This window comes from Perognathus longimembris, chromosome 11 (genome assembly GCF_023159225.1).
Source record: "Perognathus longimembris pacificus isolate PPM17 chromosome 11, ASM2315922v1, whole genome shotgun sequence".
NCBI lineage: Eukaryota > Metazoa > Chordata > Mammalia > Rodentia > Heteromyidae > Perognathus > Perognathus longimembris.
Genome location: NC_063171.1, coordinates 61,383,305 through 61,398,318, shown reverse-complemented (window position 1 = coordinate 61,398,318; position 15,014 = coordinate 61,383,305). Strand labels below are relative to the sequence as shown.

Genomic DNA, 15,014 nt, shown 5'->3' with positions numbered 1-15,014 from the left:
GACGAGCGGCTGGTGACCACAGAGTTCAGAACCGGCGGCAGGGCCCGGCTGCCTATCCCTGGTTTCCATGGTTACCTGAGGATTACCCTACGGGGCTCAGAGGCAGGCGCGGTGGCTCTGCAGGGGCACGGGTGGGGCTGGGGCAGCCTCCGCGGGCCCGGGGGAAGGGGTGGAGCTGGCTCAGCACAGGACAGCGTGGCCAGAAGAGGCGGCCAGGGGGCGACGGGAGGGGGGGGGCGGGGGGGGTGGAGAGAGGAGATAATACCCTTTGGCTTCACAGCTTAATTCCCCCCACCCCACCCCTGTCTCCCCAGGGGCTCCCAGGATGGGCAGGAGGGAAGAAGGAGGGGACAGCATCCCCGTGGGAAGGCCAAGGGGCAGGAAGCGGAAGGGCTGCACCCCCCGGTCCCCAAAGCAGCTGGCCACGGCGTCCATGCCACGCGGGGCAGGCTGACCTAGCTCCTGGGGTGGGTCGCCTGCAGCCGCCGAATGCTCCAGAGCTTCACGGTCAGGTCACTGGAGAGAGGACGGGGAGGGGCGGTCAGACCTCCAGGCAGCCCCGCGGGTCGCCTCCCCACCCACAAGCGAAGGGTGGACTGACTCCCCCTCTTCCCCACGGGGCTGGGCAGAATCGGGTGGACTGCATGGTGGGGGGGGGGGGGCTGGGCAGAATCCGGTATACCGCATGGTGGGGGGGGGCTGGGCAGAATCGGGTGGACTGCATGGTGAGGGCTGGGCGGGCCTGTGGTCTCAGGGACCCCACAGCACAGACGCCCCCCCCCCCCCAGCTCTCCTCTTTGGTTCTGTCCAGGCCTGAATGCTTCCCCTCTGCTCTCTGCTACCTGGCACCCCTGCCCCGGGGGCCATCAGAAGGGGGGGGAGGGGGCGTCTCTCTGGGCTAGGCAGGACAAGCAGGGAGAGAAGGGAGAGTAAAACAATCTCATACCGTGAAGAAGCAGCTCAGATCGAAGTGGGGAAAGACGAGAGGGGAAAGGAGAGAGGGGAAGATGGCGAGAGGGGAAAGGAAGGAAGGGAGGATGGAGCGAGGAGGCGGGAGGTCAGGGCAGGGTGGTGGCGCGGCCCTTTATGGCCAGGACCCGGCGTGGAAGGCAGGGGGTGAGTCCAGGGACGTAATTCCACAACTTTACCCGGCAGTCACTGTTGGTGGGGGGGGGGAGGGAGAGGCAGAGAGGCGGAGAGGAGAGGAGGAGGACACGGGGAGGGGGTCAGAGAGAGAAGGGTCCATGGTCGGGACGAGAAGGGAAAAGAAGAAACCAGTCTGAGTAGCACCCCTGGGACTGGGGGGTCTGGGCACTCCCCACAGAGGGGAGCAGATGGGGGGGTCTGGCGGGCGGTGTGGGGGCCCCGGGGAGGCCGCTCTGTGGTCTGCGAGCTACCAGGATCGGGGTGGTGGTGGGGAGACAGGGGGGGCCTCCGTGCGAGGGGCCAGAGAGGCGTGGGGACAGGGCAGGGAGGAGACCAGCCTGCAGGGGAAGACCCCGCCAGACCCTGGCCCACGCGCATGCGCGGGGAGGGCGACGCGGGAGGCGGGGCGACGCGGGAGGCGGGGCGACGCGGGAGGCGGGGCGACGCGGGAGGCGGGGCGACGCGGGAGGCGGGGCGACGCGGGAGGCGGGGCGTCGGCCGCCTGGGCGCCCGGCACTCACCTGGAGGCGGTGAAGATGTGCTTGCTGTTGGTGCAGATGGCGTTGATGGGGCTGTCGTGGCCCTTGATCTCCCCGATGGGCGTGAAGTTGTCCACGTTCCACACCTTGATGACGCCCGCGCGGCAGGCGCTGAGCAGCATGGGGCGGCCGGGGACGAAGGCCAGCGCGCACACCCAGTCCTTGTGCGCGTTGGGGATTTGCTGTGAGGATCACCGGAGTGAGGTGAGGAGGAGGAGGAGGAAGAGGGGGACCTGGCCCCCCCCACATGTGCTTGTTGACGTCACCCGTCCTGGGAGCCAGGCTGGGCTGGGGTGCAAGCCATGGACACCCCCCCCCCCACGCACCTGGATGAGCTCCTGCTGCTCCAGGTCCCACTTCTTGATGCCGTTGTCCCTGGAGCCGCTGAACAGGATGCCGCCCTGGATGGCCAGACACTCGATGCCGTCGTAGTGCGGGGGCTCAAAGTTGTGGGTGGGGCTGATGGTGCCGGTCACACAGTCCCCCAGCTGGAACAGCTGCGGGAAGGGGGGTGGCAAGGGCAGCTGGAGGGGGGGCCCGGGGAGGCCCAGGTAGCTGATCGGTTCACTGTCACGGAAATACGCCACCCTACTGGAATCGGGTCCTCTACCCTTTGTGGTTTTGTTTGTTCATTTACCGGCCATGGGGCTTGAGTTGGGGGCCTGTCCATGGGGCTCTTTTGCCGAAGGCTGGCGCTCTACCACTTTGAGCCACAGCTCCACTTCCAGGTTTCTGTTGGCTAGTTGGAGGTAAGATTCTCACGGGCTTTCCTTCTGGGGCTGGCTCTGAACTACGATCCTCAAATCTCGGCCTCCTGAGTAGCTAGGATTACAGGCGTGAGCCACCAGCACCCAGCTTTAGTTGATTTATTTATCTTTTTAGGTAGGGCCTTGTACTACAATCCTCCCATCTCTGCCTCCCAAGTAACTTATACACAGTTCCATTTCCTTTTTATAGGATTCCCTCAAGTTTTTGGCCACATATAGTTAACACCGACATAGTCAGGGAACAAACCCAATTAATTCTCCGTGTATAGTTTGTTTTTCCGCCGTTTATCATTTTGATAGTTACTTTGCATTCCACCCAGTGATTTTCCATCTATCCTTAGACATTTAGGCTGTTTTGTTTGTTTACTTTAAATAAATTTATTATCTATTCATTTATTGCAGTGCTGGACCTTGAACTCAGGGCCTCATGTTTTCTTGGCTTGTTTGTTTGGCTGGCATTCATTCTACCACTTGAACCATGCCTCTAGCCTAGAGTTTTGTTGGTTACTTTGGAGATGGAGTCCCAGGGCTTTTTCTGCCCTAGCTGGCTTTGAACTTTGATCCTCTGGATCTTAACCTCCTGAGTAGCTAGGATTACAGGTATACGCCACTAGTACCCCTGATTTTTGTGGGGTGTTTTAAGCTGCCTTCTATAACTTCTTGCACATGCCTTCTGACTTTCTGGGGGTGCTCCCTACAGCATAAATCCCCAGAAGTCTCATTATCTTCATGAGTGTTTCCAAGGCAACACTGGAGGTTACATACACCACACACAGTTCCAACCAGGCCTAAGAGTGGACAAAGCCTCAGGTACCTTCACATAGTGGTCCTTGGAGCCAGTCACCACCAGGTCGTGCTGGCTGGCAGTCTGGGTGACAGTCAGACACATCACAGGACCAATGTGGCCCGTCAGCTTGCCAATGGGCTGGAACCTGCAGAGGGAGAGGGGTGGTGGGGGAGTGGGTTAGAGGAGCTCGGGGATAGTGGGGGGGGGGGGCGGTGAGAGGCGGGGATCTGCCCTGGAACAGACAGCTCTGGTCCAAGTGAGCTCCTTTCCCTTCCAGGCAAGATTAAGAAGTAGACCAATGTCGCCTTGTACCCATCTACCCCTGAGGAGGGGGTGCAAGCTCATAGTGTGGGCGTGTCAGCCCACGTTGGGGGTCCCACCCACTCGGGGCCGGGTCACCCCCAGCTGGGGTCCAGCCCACCAGGGCCCTGTTACCTCAAGCTGGGGTCCCACCCCCTCGGGGGCGGGTCATCCCCAGCAGGGCCTCCTCCTCAGACACCTACTGACCTGCTGAGTTCCCAGATGCGGACGGCGTTGCCCGAGGCGACATACAGCATGGTGCCCGAGGGGCTGAGGGCCATCTGGTTGATCTGGTGCTCGCCCTGGGCGCTGGTGATGGCCCGTGTGGATGGGGCCGCACAGGCGTCTCCTGAGATCACCTGGCCCGAGGACCTACGGTGACGAAGGGGCAACACCGGAGGTCAACGCGGTCTAACGCGCTTACCTCCCTTCTTCCAGGAAGCCCCCCTGGCTGAGGAAGATCACTGGCTCCCCTAGAAGCGGGTGGACGGAAGAGCTCTGCTCTGCCCTTCGCCACGCAAACCGGCGTGACCTGTCACTAGGCCCGGATGGGTTTGGACGGGCCCTAAGACCAAGTCAGGAGACCGGCTTTGAACCTGGACCTTGTAGAGAGCACCCAACACCCCTGAGCCTCGGTTCCCTCATTGGTAGAAAGCAGCGATCAAATGCATCTACTTCTTTCCCGAGATTTCTTTCTCTTTCTTAAAGAGCGCTTTCAGGCCCATCGTGAAGCCCAGGGGAGGGTCCGGGGAGTTCCCATCTACCTTCTCTGCCAGACGGGCACAGCCCCCCATCACCCTTCAGCACAGCCGATGACCCACCCCACCCCAAGTCCGCTGTTTGCTCTGGGTTCATCCGCAGCATTGCACATTCTATGGGTTGGATAAATGTGTAATGACTGACGCTACCTGCCATTATGGCATCATACAGGATAATTTCCCTAGTTTAAGAAATGAAATCCTTTCTGCTTGCTTTCTATTTTTGTGTGAGCCAGTACCGGAGGCTTGGAATCAGGGCCTTGTGTTCTTGCTTGGCTTTCTCGCTCAAGTCTGACACTCTACCACTTAAGCCATAGTCCACGTTCAGCGTTTCAGGGTTAACTTTGAACCTTGATTCGCAGACCTCAGCCTCCTGAGTAGATCGAATGACAGGAGTGTGAGCCACCAGCACCTGGCTTCTAATTACTTTGTAAGGATTAAGTTAATGTCATAAAGACTCTATACATGTAAGCACGAGGCGTGACTTTTGTAAGGCTCTCTGGTCTGTCCCCGTCAGCCCCTGACAGCCTGTCAGTCCGGGGCTTGGGCGACTCATCCGTGCGGATTGGTGGCCAGCCTGGCTGGGGAGGCTGCTGCCACCCGTGGCTCCCCATGCTTCTTGATTTCCCTTCCGGGCTCCTAGGATTATACCCAGCTCCTCTCAAAGGACGAAAGTTGGGGCTTGACCCACTGGCTCATCAACTTGTTCAAGGTACCGGTCCCGTCAAGCCAAGGGACTCCGCCTTGTGCCACAGAGTCAAGTCCAACCCACCAGCCACGAGGGCTCTTTGTGCCCACGCGGCCAGGCGTGGCTACGCTTAGCTGTCACCCACGCGGCAGCCAGCATGGTGAAGCAGGCGGGAACACTTACGTGAGGGTGCGCACGCACTTGGCCGAGTCCCGGATGTCCCACACCTTGACGTAGCAGGTGGACACGGAGAACACGAGGCCTGAGTGGCTGCAGTACTTGATGGAGACCACGTTGTTGGGGTGGCCCTTTAGAGCTGCGATCTCCTGTCCCGTAACCAAATTCCACATCTTGCAGCTCCGGTCTGCCGCAGATGGGAAAGAGCCAAGAGGAGAGGAACCAGGTCAGCCACCGGAGCTAGGCAGCTCCCCTGGTGAGGGCGCACTGGCAAGGTTACCAGGGAGAGATGGCGCTAGGTCTGGGAGAAGGAACTCCCAGTCTGAGTGCGGAAAGAACCTGCACACATAGCTTCTGTGGGACCCTCGGGGGAGAGGGGAGGTGAGGACTTGAGAATGCTGAGTTCTTCCAGCATTGCCAAGCTAGCCGGTCCTGAAACAAAGTTCCTGAGGCTTCCATGCTCATCCTTACAGATGCCAACACAGACCACCACCTAGCCGAATAATGGCGAACAAATCTTACAAGAAAAAACTTAGAACCAGTCAATCACGCCTTGACTGACAAAAGCGAGAGACAAATGTGGTGAGCAAGTTATCTCCAGTTGGTCTGGATGTGAGTGTGTGTGTGTGTGTGTGTGTGTGTGTGAATGTCAGCGTGTCTTCTCATCCCCCTTCTGCCTCCATAGATGCCTGTTTCTATTAAGAGAGGCGAAAGGCAAGGATGCGAAGTCGGTTGTGGTCGCCCTTGCTCCTCAGCCTCACTTCCTGGGGGCCCCGTGCTCTGTGTCCCTCAAAGCCCACCCTGGGCAAAGGCAGTTGGGATGGGTGGGGGGGGACCCTAACCCTACTGAGGCCCTTGGGGGGGGGTTCCACATACCTTTGGACCCAGTGAACAGCAGCTCGTCCGTGGCGTCCAGGCAGAGGATGGGCTTGGTGTGGCCCTCGGCCATGGAGACACACTGCAGCGGGGCTGTCCTCGCACCCTTAGCTCCTCCAACGGGGGTGATGACGCCCCTTCCCGGGAGAGAAGGAGAGAGGACGGGTGGGTCAGCCAGGCTGACGGGGCCCACGGGAGAGAAGGGACCGCGCAGAGCAGGGATGAAGGCTAATGATTCTAAGGCCTCTAGCTGAACTCCACCGAGGGCCGAGAGCCAGGAAGTGCTGTGCAGGGCAGGGAGGGGCCTGTCTCGTACAGCAATCTGTCAGCCACCTTCCTGGACACTGTTGGAGGCCCAGAACATGCGAGGTAGGGTGGGGCTAGCTGGAGGCGTAAGGGAGGGTTCCCATCCAGTGCGGCCTGGCCTAGGTGCAGCCTGAGATCGAACGCATGCAGGCCCTCGGGGAGCAGGACAGAGGAGCCCCGGTGCTAATCCACCCCTGCAGCTACTTCAAGAGTGAGGGCAGGGCGGGAGGGGCACCAGCCATCGCCTCCTGACATCCCGACACAACGCTTCCATTTGCTAGACCCTGCCTGGAGCCTGGCCCCTCCACCAGTGAGACGCAGGTACAGGAATGGACACATACACACGCATGCATGTGCACAGACACGCATGCATGCACACACACACAGAGTTCTACCCGTAGCCTATCGGATCAGCACGGTCAAGGCTGTGCCTGTCATTTGCAAAGAGATAAAACCCCCTGGGAACCCCAGCTCGGCCAGGGAGGAGGCGGCCTTGAGATGGTGTCCATCTGCTCCCCACGAAGCTCTGGGAGGCGTGGAGGCAGAGCGTGGCGGAGCACGAGGACTTGGCTACAGCAAAGGGTTCTGCCCGTGGCTTGTTTTCTCTCTCAGGGAGGGTATTCTGGGATAAGACAGTGGCTGTAACTGTGTCTGAAAACACTCTACTTCTTTTGCATTGTGGCCCAGGCTTTGCTAAGAAGGCCAGGGCCCCACGATCAAGCTCGCCACCAGGACGGCAGTCAGACGCCCGCAGCTGCCGGCCCGGCCCGTGCTGCCCTAAGCTCCCTGCTGCGCCGCTGCGTTGGGCCCAGTTCGCCCAGGATTGCCGTGGAACCAGAGAACAGCGAGCCTTCCCCTCTAAGGGGGCGCGCGCATCCGCTAGCCTCGCTTGCTGCAAGGGTGCCCCCACGCCAACCCCGGGGCTGGGACCCCTCCCCGCCCCCCCCCCCCTCGTGTGTCTGGGTCCTGAGACTCTGCCCTTGCCTCGGGTTGGGCGGAGGCCCCGCGCGTCCCCCGGGACGTGGGGAGGAGGTGGGGAGGGGACCGTGTGCCGTGGGCAGGGGCGCTGCCCGCTTTGGTGCCCTCTGGGCGACAACGCCTTCAGGGCTTGCCTACAGGTGCGGGCTAAGTCACAAGGGCCCCGCTCAGCCACCAACACCCCTCACCAAGAGCCGGGCTGCTCCCCGCGCTCCCACACAGCCTCTCTCCCCTGCTGTGGGTCCCCCGACGGGGCTCAGCCCACCCACTCGCGCCCCAGTCCACCCTGCTCAGGCCAGGAGGGAGGGAAGAACGGGGCCAGCCACAAGCAACTGCGCCCTCCCCCAGCCCCCAGCTCCAGCCGGGCCTGGTGCCGTCAGAGGCCACTGGAGAGGAAGGAACCACGTGGCGGGGGGGGGGGATGGTCTCAGGAGGACAGGAGAAGGGGGGCGGGCAGGGGGCGGGAGAGGAGGGCTGCATGCTGAGGACCGGCGTACAGGCAGGAGGGACTGGCGTGGCGGAGGCAGGGAAAAGATGGGGGAGACAGCGAGAGCAGGAGTCAAACACGAGAGACATTCTGTGTGTACCTCAAGACCTCCGACAAAGAGGAGTCGCTCTCATCAGACCTGGGGAGGGCAGAAAATTAGCTGGATTAGGGGAGAGAGGAAAACACACGGAGGGATGGCGGGAGGGGGGCAGCAGCGGGGGTCAGAGGTGGTTATGCTCTCGGAGGGGAGCGGAGAGAGGCAGAGGGGAGAGGGCCTTCAGGGAGAGCGGAGGGGTTGGGGGGGGACAGGCCAGCCTGGGAGCTGGGAGACTCCCCCAGGGGAGGATATGGGGGTCCCTCAGCTAGCGGGGGGGGGAGTGAGAAGGGGGCTGTAGGAGACGTGGGAGGCCAGCCCACGCTAAGGAAGTGGTTCCGGGGCTTCGCACCGTCTCCAAGCCCTCTGGCTGGCCCAGGGCACGGCTTGGGACGCAGCAACGCTCAAACCTGCCTGAGGCGGGAGAAAGCTGGAGCGGCTCTACCCGCTCCCGGGAGGTGGCCGCTGCCAGCCATTCCTCGGGGCTCCCTGACTCACAAAGCTCCCAGACCCCTGGCAGCGCCCCCCACCCCCGGGGCCGTGTGTGGGGGCTGGCTCTGGTCTGCACATACAGCTCAAGACCTGGGCCACAGGACAGGACCCAAAACCATGAGTCCACCACCAGGCTGCGATGGGCAGAGAGCTACCCTAATTCTTGCAACAACAACAACAACAAAATAAATCTAGGCTAGGTGTGGCCATGCATGCTTGTAATGCACACACTCAGGGGGCTGAGGTCTGAAGGCTAGCTGGGGTTACAGAGTGAACAAGAGTCCGTCTCAAAGCCAAAGTCAAGTAGACAAGTGGAGTGTGGTTGGTTGGCTGCGAAGGCAGGGTTGGGGGGGCCCGGCTGGGGGTCACAGCTCCCCCCCGTGAGAGCCGAGGCTGCGGTGGGCTTCGGGAAGGAGCCGTCCAGGGTCCCAGGTCTGTGGAGTTGGACCCTGGACTCAGTATTCAGTATTCAGCCCCTGTGGTAGGGAAGCTTTAGGGAACCCACAGTTTGGAGCAAGCACAGGCAGAATGGAGTCCTCCCCAATACCCAGTGCCCACATTGTTAGGGACATGAATTGGGGGTGGGGGGAGAAGAGAGGGGCCTGCTAGGCTACTTTCTCTCTGGGCCTCATTCCTGTAGCGCAACTCAGTGGGGTCAGCTGTCAGGGCTGGTTTACTGTTCCAATGAAACCACACAGAGAGGACGAGCCGGAAAGCAAGGCGAGCAGGTTGCAGGAATGACACTAAGCAATTACAGTGTTGCGGCAGGAGCTGTAAGTGCAGGCACATCAGGGGCCGCCAGGCCCGGTGCGACAGGCCACGGGAGCCGCCGGGCCAAGAGGGCCGCCGGGCCTCGGGCCATGTGTCTGAGGTCCAGAAGGACAGTAGCGGTAGCTGAAGGGGCCTCTGAGGAGAGCAAAGATTCAGCTGAGGAAGGCAGGTCTGCCTATCCTCAGTGCCTCCATCCCTGTGGCTTCCTTCTGGTCCTCTCCTGAGGTCCCAGCATGCACCGGGAAGGAAACGCCCTCAGTCAGTCCAGAAAGGACTAGGCATGTCAGTGACTCACTGCTCTGAGCGGCAGGAAGAGCGGGGTTGGGAGTCAGCTTAGCTACCCCTGCCTCCAGCAAGGCTCAGCCGCAGGCTCCCGTCCCCCCCTTGGAGTCCCCTCCCTAGCCTGCCCCTCAGTCCTGCTCTTACTTGTCCAGCGCTGACCCCTGGCTCTGATTGCTAGTGAGCCGAGAGAAGACATTGCGGTCATTCCTGGGGCGAGTGGGAGGGGAGGAAGGAGGTGTGAATCCCACGTCTGTGGACCTGGGGAGTGGGGATAGAGAGCAGGTCTGTTAGTGACCACACCCCTTCCCGCAGGCCCACCCCTGGTCTGGATCAGAAAGACCACAGGACAGAGCCTGCTGGGAGGCACGGGGGCCCAGTTTCCAGGCCAGCTCCTCGGGGCTTTGGGGGACCCATCTGCTGGTGGGAATTCCTTTGTAATCTCCCAATCAGTGTCCCCGGTTTTCCTTTTTTTTTTTTTGTATTATTTTAGGATTTGTGTGAAATAGCAAAAAAAATCGAGTCACGTCATACACAAGTCCCAGCTGAGCTTGTTTCAGCGGTGATGCTGGGTCACGTCTGTTTAATGGTCTAGTTCGCACTGTGTTAGCACTGCTGTGCTCTAGGAGCTCTAGGATGGTGATTCCAGTATTATATTTTTTTTCAGTACCCAGGGCCTTGTGCATGCTAGGCAAATGTTCTACCACTGAGCTAGACCCATATCCTTTTTTTTTTTTTTTTTAAACTTTTGGGGACAGGGTACCACTAAGTTGACTAGGCTAATCCACAAATTTATAATTTTACTGTCTCAGCCTCCTGAGTGGCTGGGATTACAGGAGTGTGCCATGGTAGCCAGCTAATTTCAACTTTTTTAAAAGTATTTAAAACTGTTAAGATAAAGGTGAGATACAGAGGTGTTACAGTTCTGTAAGTCAGGCAAAGTGCACATTACTTTTTGGACAATGTTACCCCTTCCTTTGCTCTCTCCCACTAAGTTCAATTTTTTTGTTTTGTTTTGTTTTTTTGGCCAGTCCTGGGGCTTGGACTCAGGGCCTGAGCACTGTCCCTGGCTTCTTTTTTGCTCAAGGCTAGCACTCTGCCACTTGAGCCACACCGCCACTTCTGGCCATTTTCTGTATATGTGGTGCTGGGGAATCGAACCCAGGGCCTCATGTATATGAAGCAGGCACTCTTGCCACTAGGCCATATCCCCAGCCCACTAAGTTCAATTTTTAAAACAGTCTCCACGCATAATGCTGAGACGGCTGGGGTATGTGGGTCTGATGGGCTTCGTCCTGGCCTGAGTTACAGTGTTCGGACTGCCAACTGAATGCTAACGGCCAATGATCTATGTTAAGTAAGTTGTCTCTAAGTAGAAACACACATAACAAGGTAGTACACCAGTTGATCGTTGAAAGTGACTGGAAGCTTGCAGGAATCCATCCTGACTTCTCCCTAGGAGCGATCATTTCTCACTCATGACTCTGTGTTCATGGTGACCTCACAGAACCTAACTGCCACGAACCATGAGAATCGTCCACCTCCAAGGAAGACCTTATGACCTTTGACCTGCCCTCCACAGCACTCCAGGCTCCTCCTTCTCCTTGGAGGGCCGTCATTAGGTTCTGACCAAGTTCTCCTTCCTTGGGAGCTTCGTCATGAGTCTGGCCTCAACTCTCACACTGCAAGTACTTGAAAGCCACTGTCTTAGCACCTGCTAAGGCTCTGGAGAGGAGGGAGGGCTGGGAGTGGAAGCAGGTCCTGTTTCTGCCTCTTACCAAGGCAGGTGGCAGGAGGTCAACCCAAGTCTTTAGTGTTTAGCTGTGTGATCTGGGGAAAGCCACCAAACCTACATAAATTAAGTACATGACCCAAGGACCCTAAGAGTCATCCTGCAATGTGCAAAAGCTCTGCAGGGGCTGACCCACAGGTGCCAGAGTAGCTGGAGGCTCTCCATTGTTCTGTGCTGGTGCCTCTGGGTTTTCTTTGAGATTCTCTACTCTTTTCCTACGAAGAAGCCTTGAAAAGAAGGTCATGAAATGGGGATGTGGCACATCAGTAAAACAACTAGTCATAGGCCAGGCACCAGGGACTCACGCTTGCAAGCCTAGCTACTGAGGAGGCTGAGACCTGAAGATCGAGGTTCAAAGCCAGTCCAAGCAGACAAATCTGAGAGACTCTCATCTCCAGTTAGCTATCAAAAAAAGCTGGAAATAGAAGTGTTTCTCAGGTGATAGAGTGTCAGCCTTGAGTGAAAAAGCCAAGTGAGAATGTGAGGCCCAGAGTTCAAGCCCCAGTAAACAACTCACACACACACACACACACACACAAACATATATGCACACGCACATACCCTGCTAATGGATGCTAAAGCCACATGTGCTGAGTGCACATTATTGTTTTTGCTTATGGCTCAGCTACTGCATGGAATTGGCATTTCCAGGGTCTCTGACTGACAGAGTGGACAAGGTCCCTGGGGGAAGCTCAATGACTCCGCCAGCTGGGACCGATCTGAATGTGTGCGTGGTGATCTACAGAGTGGAGCCACACTGCCCTTCATAGGCCTGGGATTGGCAGGGTCTCTGGAGCAGATTCTAGAACATGGTCTCACCTGATGGGCTGCCCGCGGTCGTATGACTTCCTCCGGGTCAGAGGGGATGTATCGGCGCCTCGAGACTGCCGGGGACTAGAACAGAAGGGTCTGATGAGGCCCAGACCTGACTCTCTGCCCACCTGACCCACCTTCCATCCAGACCTCCTCCTTACAAAGTGTTGCCCCGCGTGGGCAGGCTGACGGTGCGTGAGACCTTGTCCCGGTAGTAGGGGTCCCGGATGGAGAAGCCCACTCCGTCCTCCTTGATCTCCACCAGGGACGCCAGGGACTTGGTGATGTTCTTGGTCGAGATGTCCAGCGGGGGGCCCAGGCACTCAGCGGACACAGCTTTCATTTGCGCAGACAGCTTGGGCTCACCCTGGAAAGATGAGCACCAGGTGGACCAATTTGCCTTCACAGTCGGTACAAGTCAAAAGTGGCTCTAGAAGGCTGGGAATGTGGCTTAGCGATACAGTGCTTGCCTAGCATGTGTGAAGCCCTGGGTTCGATTCCTCAGTACCACATATACAGAATAAGCTACAAGTGGCTCTGTGGCTTAAGTGGCAGAGTGCTAGCCTTGAGCAAAAAGAAGCCAGGGACAGTGCTCAGGCCCTGAGTTCAAGCCCAAGGACTGGCCACAAAATAAATAAATAAATAAATAAAAAAGAATGCATTACATATCTGGACATCCCCCAATTCCAAGCTAGATGCTTTACGGCACCTCATCCCAGCTGACAACGTTGGGCTGGGGTCAGGGGTAAGACTAGAACCAGGAACTAGGCGGCAGGCTGGAAGAGGCTGGCTCGGCCTCCCCTGCTGCCGCTCGTCTAGTGGAACTCACCTTGAACTTGAAGTCATCATGGCTGGTGGAACCTTTCATGGTGAATGACTGGGAGAAGCTGAGGAAAAAGCAGAGAGGTTTTGGGATCCTGGTGCCCTGTGCTTTCCCCCATCAGGCTCAGACTTCTGGGTGTCAGAAAGCCTCCATCTCCGGGCTCAGCTGCCCTCCCCCGCAGTCCCAGGGGCAGGCGGAGAGCCAGCCGCTCACGCCCAGCTCGGACGCCTACCTCCCCTCGGAGAACTCCGAGACCTCCTCATCTGTGCTGGCATAGCCGTTCTCTGGGGAAGGAAAGGAGGGAAAGATGGTTGAGAGACCCCCGGTCAGAGTCTGGGGGAGGTGGGGATGGCCGCCCTCCAGTATCTTTCCCACAGGGATCAGACCCAGGCTTCTCAGGGAGTTCTGGGGAGACAAAGACGCCGCCCCCAGGGGACACAGTGGGAGAGCCCTAGGAGCTGGGAGGCCTCCCCCACCCCGACACCCACCCTGCTGGACATTGTAGATGAGGGCCTGCAGCTCAGGGTGGGCCTCTGCCTTCTCACGCAGGGCATCCAAGAGCAGGTGGTTCTGGGAGGTGCTCGCCATGTCTGTCTGCCTCAGACGTCCCTCCAGCAGCCGGATCTGGGCCTCCTTCTGTGCCACTTGCAGCCCCTGAGGGCAGGAAGCAAGACCTGAGGTTACCCTTCCCCGCTGAGGGAGGGCTCACCCCCAACCCTGCAGCTCTGCGTCCCCCCCAAAATACATATGTGGGAGCCCAAGCTCCTATTGACCCAGGACGGGACTGTATTCGGAGACGGGGCCCTTGGAGGTAACTAGGGTAGTAGGAGGTCACATCGGTCCCTCATCCTCATAGGACATCAGGATACAGAGGGACGACTGTGTCAGGACAGGGAAGGCATGCACATTAGCGGCACGAGTTCCCAAAACCCAGGAGGAGAGGAAACACACGCTCAGGCAGGGAGAGGGGGGAACCAAGCGAGGCCAGGGGACTCCCGATGTTTCCGGCATCCGTTTTCCAGCACGCACCATGCTCTGTCTCAAGCTCCCTGACCCCTAACCTATACCCATTGGTTCCACCTCCCGACAGACTCAAGCCAGCCCTGCCGCGGGCCAGACACGCAGCGTCAGCCGCTGTGTGCCAGGAGCCACGTCAAGCCCCTTGCATGCGTCACCTCACGGAAGCCACGTGACCAGCCGTAGCCTCTGCCCTGTCATCACTCCCGTTTTATGGCTGAACAACTGGAGACCTGGCGGCTGGCTGGCCTGCCCTGGCCTGTGAGTGACGCAGAGGAGGAAGAGCCAGGCCCAGGGTGCCCCACTACAGGGCGTGTCACGGAGGCGCCCAGGCCTGTGGGCTGCCCACGCAGACCCCCCCCCCCCCAACTCACCTTGTCAATGGATGCCTTGAGGAAGTTGTCCAGCAGGAGGCGAGCTTCGGCCAGGGAGCAGGAGCTGATGACCACCGATGTGTCTGTGGAGTCCAGTTCCTCCTGGGGCCAGGAAGCAGAGACGGCTGTCATCGCAGGCTGTCCCTCCCTCCCCGCCCGTCTCTACCATCTGTGACCCCAGGCCATGCCCAGCCCCGTGGGCACCTTGGTCTCCTCCAGCTGCACAATGGTGGCCTGGCAGTCAGTGATGCTGTCGTTGATGTAGTCGATGTTGGCGGCCAGCACCTCAATCTCCTCCGCCAGCTCCTGCAGCCCCTTCTCTTCCTCGGGACTCTCGGCCTGCAGCCGCTCCCGCTTCCTCCGGAGAGCCTCTTGCAGGAGGAACAGCTCCTCTCTTTTCTAGGGGGGGCGGGGGTGGGGGAGGAATGTCAGGGGATTTCCTGCCCTGCTTACAGACCTCCCCCCCCCCCATGTCTCTGGATCTCAACACAGGCACAAAGAAAGGGGGGGGGGGCGGCTAGAGAAGTCTGTAGAGCCATGGAAGGACCGGCGGGAGGAGGGATGGGAGAGCCGGGGAGGCGGGCCCACCTTGATGAGCCTCTCCATGTCGGCCTCCAGGTTGACGATGGTCATCCTCTGCATGACGATGTCGATGATCCTCCGCTCCAGCGACTGCCACTTGAGCCTGGCGGCCTTGCTGAAGCTCTGGCTGGCCCCCTTCTTCTGGAACTTCTTTCTGGGAGGCAGAGG

At 59.1% G+C, this 15,014-nt stretch overlaps 1 protein-coding gene across 3 annotated transcripts in view; it reads right to left on the bottom strand.

Annotated features, from left to right (window-relative positions):
* Positions 1-306: 306 nt before the first annotated feature.
* The window catches only part of Kif21b (kinesin family member 21B), a 45,555-nt gene continuing 30,847 nt past the window's right edge, over positions 307-15,014 (bottom strand). The window contains exons 19-35 of one of the 3 annotated variants that reach the window (XM_048357430.1): positions 14,853-15,000; positions 14,469-14,663; positions 14,265-14,366; positions 13,362-13,527; positions 13,106-13,157; positions 12,880-12,937; positions 12,212-12,417; positions 12,057-12,131; positions 9,593-9,706; positions 7,910-7,948; positions 6,039-6,175; positions 5,169-5,349; positions 3,747-3,911; positions 3,267-3,384; positions 2,012-2,182; positions 1,668-1,867; positions 307-516 (exon numbers count right to left, since the gene is read on the bottom strand). In XM_048357430.1, the coding sequence (XP_048213387.1) occupies positions 456-516; positions 1,668-1,867; positions 2,012-2,182; positions 3,267-3,384; positions 3,747-3,911; positions 5,169-5,349; positions 6,039-6,175; positions 7,910-7,948; positions 9,593-9,706; positions 12,057-12,131; positions 12,212-12,417; positions 12,880-12,937; positions 13,106-13,157; positions 13,362-13,527; positions 14,265-14,366; positions 14,469-14,663; positions 14,853-15,000 (2,188 nt within the window). In that variant the 3' untranslated portion in view covers positions 307-455. The remainder of the gene's footprint in view (positions 517-1,667; positions 1,868-2,011; positions 2,183-3,266; positions 3,385-3,746; positions 3,912-5,168; positions 5,350-6,038; positions 6,176-7,909; positions 7,949-9,592; positions 9,707-12,056; positions 12,132-12,211; positions 12,418-12,879; positions 12,938-13,105; positions 13,158-13,361; positions 13,528-14,264; positions 14,367-14,468; positions 14,664-14,852; positions 15,001-15,014) is intronic. The other 2 variants (XM_048357431.1, XM_048357432.1) reach the window with 2 other exon arrangements.